Raw genomic sequence first — 5,777 nt, 5'->3', positions numbered from 1 at the left:
ACGAGGAGGGCCCACGCAGTTTGAATTAATTTTTGAGAGGAGGCCTTCTACACATCACGTGCATGGCTTCAGTTTTGACTGAATTATGTATTGACAGAAATATACAGTTTAAATGTGATGAACTTGTTAACTTTGTGCGCCACTTTGTGACTCCTGACTCGGAAAAGTTGAAATATAGGTATAAATAATTGTATATTGTTTGCTAAAATTCAGATTCTCACAGTTTTTAGGTCTTTTTGTTAATATTTTATGAATAATCACAAAGCATCCAACCACCGCAGAGTCATCAGAAAACCTCTGAAGATGGCAGGTCTCTGTGCAGTGGCTGAAGTCTGTGGTGTTGAGGGTGAAGAGGGAGAGGACAGTCCCTTGTGGTGCCCCTGTGTTGCTGATCACCTTGTCAGACACACACTGTGGTCACACATATTGTGGTCTTCCTGTCAGGTAATCAACAATCCAGGACACCAGAGAATTGTTGATTATATTTGACTAATCTCTGATCTGAAATCCAGTTTCCTACTTCAAATTTGGGTATATTAGTCTTATTTGTCTAATAAATGCCTAAATTTAAAAAAAAAAATAAAAAAAAAAATAGAATTCTTAGTTTTTCTAAAACATTTATTTTCTTGTTTTCACGAAGCCATCAACTTTAAAAAAAAAAATCCTTTCACTTTTACAGTTACCCTTCTGTCACTCGTCTCCACCCACTCCACCTTGCCTCTCTTGTTCACCGTGTGCTGCCTTGGATGGTGATGGCTGACACCAGGTATTTAAACTCATCTACCTTTGCTACCTCTGCTTCTTGTAACTTGTTAACTTACAGATGAAATGAAGCAGTGTAAGGCAGGGTAGTGCTTCCACTGTGAAACTGGGATGTCTCCTTTCTAAAGAGTTTGTTATATAAATAAATGTAGTCAAACACATGTACGAGATGAAGGACGCAGAAACATCAGTTAGGGTGAAATTTTTATTACGGTCTGTGTTGCTATTACACAAATTTAATTCAAGTTTGTGCAAATGTTTTGGTGCCATTCAAAATTCTGCTTTGTCCTCGAATAAATATTTAATCATTCAACTGGCACAGGAGTGCGGAGGCTTTGGATATCCAGTAGTCGCTGGGTCGCTGGGAGGGAAGCATTACTGTCACCACAAAATTAGTTGAGTGACCTGAAGGGAGAGAGACATGAAGGGTGAGGAAACAATCTGAGCAAACATCCTTTTCTTTCTTTTTTTGACATTGTATGTTGGTAACAGGGACGTGCGCTGTATCCCACCAAAACTCCCAGCGATGCCCAAAAACTAGCTCTTGGCCTTATGATAGTATAAAATGTGTCATGACTTTAAATGTAAAAAGGTTTCCAGTGAGTGACTTTGGATACATCAGGTGTGTACCTGTGGTGGACAGAGTGCCAGCTCTGGCTGAGGTCTTGTACAGAGGAGCGTGGTAGAGGTCAGGCTCTGGGACGTAGTTCTGCTGTGGCTCAAAGTGCACCACCGGCAGCATGGCGTTCATAACCCGAGGCAGCGCATCATCAATCACCATGCCGACATCGTCCCAGCGACAGGCATCCATGAACATACCGTGAACAAGTACACCGTCCTGCGGCTCTGGTAACTGTTTTAACAAGTAACCATATTAAAGGAATTACCTTTTTATTTTACTTTAACTTTTTACTGACAAACTCTTGAAACAAAGTAAACACAAGACTTGCAAAGCCAGAAAATAAAACAAAGAACATGTGGCTTTGCTTTTATCAGATGTATCGAGAGCTTCTTATTCTTTAAGGATTTCATTTTCATGAACAGAAATTTAAAGAAGAGTTGACACGATGTTTGCTGCGGTTGATATTCACTATTTATGACGCTTAAGAGGGCATCAATCTGATATGTCATCAGGAAATAAACTCAGTATTTTAAAAAAGAAAACAATACTGGAGGCTGTACTGCCCTCCAGATTCACACCGGAGTCAAGTATAACACAACCTTACTAAAGAAATCAGTATGTAGTCCAATAAAAAATAATGGACAACAGATTTAATTTGATCATTTAGGATATATTTGCTCTGTGGTGCTAACTTTGAGATCACCAGATCAGATTTAGAGATTCAGGATAAAGTAATTTCACAAAAACATTAATCAATTAATACAAGAATTAAATACATATATCAAATAGGTCATGATTTGACCTATTTGATATATGTATTTATATCTAATTCACATTTTACATTGACCATTTCAAATGCTTGCCTAAAAACAAAACAAGCTAGTGGTCATATTAATGATTAAAGGATTTTTCTTCAGCCTGCTAGGTTTGTTTTGCTTCCAAGGACTCTAACTGAAATCATGCAAACACAAACACAATTTAAAAACACAACTGATAACATAACTGATTTTGTGTAAAAATGTAAGAAGAATTTTGAATAAAATATTGCACATAAAAACATTAACTGCAGTTAAGTAAGTTAAGTTGAACAAATATAAGGAGCAACAAACTTTAACTGTAGAGAAACCAAACTGATGTAATATTTTAGATTGCATCTTGAGATTGTTGATCGGCTCTTCCACATTAGCTCTCCTGCTATTAGCCAGAAAAATAGCATCTTAAAGTACTGCTAATATTTGAAGGGCTGGAGAAAAGAATATTTGTGCCCTTTTTTTTAAAGCACTACTGAAAGCATAACTAAGAGTACTGCTCCTCTTACAGTACCTCCTCATCCATGTTCAGTTTTGCACCAATGGGAAGAGTGCGTAGAGCCTCACAGACTGCTTCCTCATCCCTGTACGCCGGCACCACGCTGAAGCGGAAATTAAGCTCGTCAATAGGCAAACTGTAACGCCGGGCATGATTCTGCAACACTCCTACAGGCCATCAAAGACACAAGAGCATCGAAACAAATCACTGTGCTGTTTAGCAAAATCTACCAATAAACACAAATTTAATTAATAGCTCTCTTTTAAACTTCATTCATTTATTTTTACACTGTATACTTGAAAGAGTAGTCAGAGTGATCATTGTAATCCTCAAGCTCAGCTCTAAAACTGTGCTTTACTGTTGGCATTATTAAAAAACATAGAGCATGTTTCAGTGTGTTACCAGTAAGAAAGCCTTGAGGGAAGAAGAACCCTGAGATCCAAAGTGATTTGGGCTGACCACGTGTGATCCAAGTCTTGCAAGAGAGGAAAAGAGAAGAAGAGATGCAATTAAAATATATGTATCTTTAAATAACGATATCTTTGTTTATGCAGTATCTTCTTCTTTTATTCAATATAGTGCATTAAAGGCATCCTGTAAGTCAGGGGTGTCGAACTCCAGGCCTCGAGGGCCGGTGTCCTGCAGGTTTTAGATCTCACCCTGGGTCAACACACCTGAATCAAATAGTTAGTTCATTAGCAGGCATCTGGAGAACTTCAAGACAAGTTGAGGAGGTAATTTAGCCATTTGAATCAGCTGTGTTGGATCAAGGACACATCTAAAACCTGCAGGACACCGGCCCTCGAGGCCTGGAGTTCAACACCTGTGCTGTAAGTGACCCAGTGAATCAGTTTACATTGGATTTTGTTTCCTAAGATAATCAGCATGTGGAGTATGACTCAGTGTTTATCCACTGCTGTATAAACTAACAGGACTTTACCCTGTTTGTGCTTGTTTAAGTGAATTATAGTGACTGTACGATACATGTTCAGACTTAAGAGCAGCTTAAATCAGAGAAAATGGGCCAAACACTAAACCAGGATGTGCAGAGAGGCAGAAAGATGAACTCAGAATGTACATGTGTTATTACAGTTTTCCAACCTAATGAGATAACACACAAATCAAATGTATGCAAACGTACATATGCATGCACACAGACACACACACGTGCACACATGCACACACCCGAACCAATAAAACACAGCCAATATCCCAGACCTGAACTAGAAAAAGACTTCTATTCTAATCCAATGTATGTTAGCTTTATAAAGACACATTTCACACAAACTTCTATAATTCCTCTGGACTGAACTTGAAAACGTGCGTTTTTGTTAATATCTGTATGCAAACCTGGATAAAGGACGTTCTGAGAGTCAAGTCTCTGACCCAAGAAGACAGCGGTTTGAGGGAAGGGTAGGCAGAGTTCGCCCAGTGGGTGGGGACCTGGTCGTTCAGAAAGCTTGTGTAGATTCGGTCCATTTCCTCTGACATCACAACAAGACCTGCTATTGCCTTTTGCAGAGTGATAAGAGACATCTACGAAAAAGAAAGTGAGAATAACACATCACAGTAACGACAGATTCCGAAAAATGTTATTTCTGAAACTAAACAGAACGCATATTTTTGATTGTTCAGGTTTTTTTCTATTTGAATGTTTCTCTAAGATCAAGTAAATAAACTACAATCCAAAGAAAACAACTCCTGAAGTGGTCATGAGATGATCTCCACCAATTAAATGTGTGTGGTTTTTACGTCACCCTGAGAACTTTAAGCAAGTTGTTGAATCGGTCTGCTTCTTGGGCCAAAACAGTTGTGAGGGAGTTCAGGTGCCCATTGGTGTCTTTGATAAACAGTGTGTCAATTGCTTCATCCATGTCCAGTCGCTCTGCACTCCAAAAGAAAGACAAGTTCACATAGAGACAAAAGACAACACAAACCAATGAAAACATGGGGAAAAAGAGTGAGTGTAATAATGCAAAGTCTCAGCAGTAACTGAGATCTATGTGCAGGTGAATCTATGTGGGGTCAGCGTACCGGGCAGTTTGGCTAGAATCAGCTCGGCAAGCTCGCAGACTATGTCATCGTTACTCTTAGCTCCATGTTGCGCTGAAGAACGAGGATTAACATCCAGTATGGTATTGATCAGAGTTATAGTTTCTTGACGCTGCAGAGGCAAACACACACACACTCATGTATTGGTATTTTATCATAGCACTCCCAAAGCTCATAAACTGCATGAGAAACATAAGTTTAAATCACTAAAAGGACCATAAGCCATTTCTTATAATTGCTGTGAAGTGAAAAATTTAACAGATTTTGAAAAACTACGTATAAATAAGAAATTGCACAGTCATTTATATTTAAGAGAACAACTGGCAGTCTGGTATAAAATAGAGACAGAGACATTTTCTTGTAATGTACTGGTATTGTTACAGTATTGTTCTTCACCTGAAAAGCCAAGTTGGCATTCTCATGCATACCAAAGACCTCAGGATCATCAATGATTGGAAGATTCTCAATATACTTCTTATATTGTTCGAGTTCATCTGACTCTGGAGCGTAGTAAACACCTTACAGGGAGAAAACCATTAACTGAGATATATGCATAGCGTTCACTGTGCATACACGCCCGTACATACACATGTACACATACACACACATACATGTACACACACACACACACATATACATACAAAAGAGGGCAGAAAGAACAATACCTGAGGGGGAGTAGGTGTAGCCAGGCTGCAGAGTTTCTGGAGAAAAAAAGCCTTTGAGGATTGTCCTTAGGCACCGTTGGTCCCAGGCATCCGTCACTCTCCCTCCATACGTGATCTCACCTGAAGAGAAAAAAAAACACAGTAGGATTTGAGATATTTCATGGCTTTCTTTGTTTATGAATGCAGGAGATATTGCCTTCTAGTTTCAGTTGATCAAAATCTCACTCAGAATCAGAAAAATAAAAAAGTTATGGAAAAAACAGCAACAACTTTAAACTAAAAAATATGCATATTGTATTGTATTGTATTGTATTGTATTGTATCTTTATTTGTTTCAGACATATAAAACAAAAAACAATATATACACA

General features: G+C 38.5%; 1 protein-coding gene across 1 annotated transcript in view; it reads right to left on the bottom strand.

The window, feature by feature from the left end:
- Nucleotides 1-939: 939 nt before the first annotated feature.
- LOC120734571 (dynein heavy chain 6, axonemal-like) overlaps nucleotides 940-5,777 on the bottom strand; it is a 53,851-nt gene continuing 49,013 nt past the window's right edge. Inside the window, 9 exon segments of the mRNA XM_040033426.1 lie at nucleotides 940-1,167; nucleotides 1,393-1,615; nucleotides 2,708-2,859; nucleotides 3,095-3,167; nucleotides 4,043-4,228; nucleotides 4,450-4,577; nucleotides 4,727-4,856; nucleotides 5,141-5,262; nucleotides 5,410-5,529. Coding sequence (XP_039889360.1) covers nucleotides 1,064-1,167; nucleotides 1,393-1,615; nucleotides 2,708-2,859; nucleotides 3,095-3,167; nucleotides 4,043-4,228; nucleotides 4,450-4,577; nucleotides 4,727-4,856; nucleotides 5,141-5,262; nucleotides 5,410-5,529 — 1,238 coding nt within the window. The 3' untranslated portion in view covers nucleotides 940-1,063.

This window comes from Simochromis diagramma, unplaced genomic scaffold, assembly GCF_900408965.1.
Source record: "Simochromis diagramma unplaced genomic scaffold, fSimDia1.1 OVJJ01000571.1, whole genome shotgun sequence".
In the NCBI taxonomy this organism is placed as follows: Eukaryota; Metazoa; Chordata; class Actinopteri; order Cichliformes; family Cichlidae; genus Simochromis; species Simochromis diagramma.
This window is presented reverse-complemented; position numbering and strand designations above follow the sequence as displayed.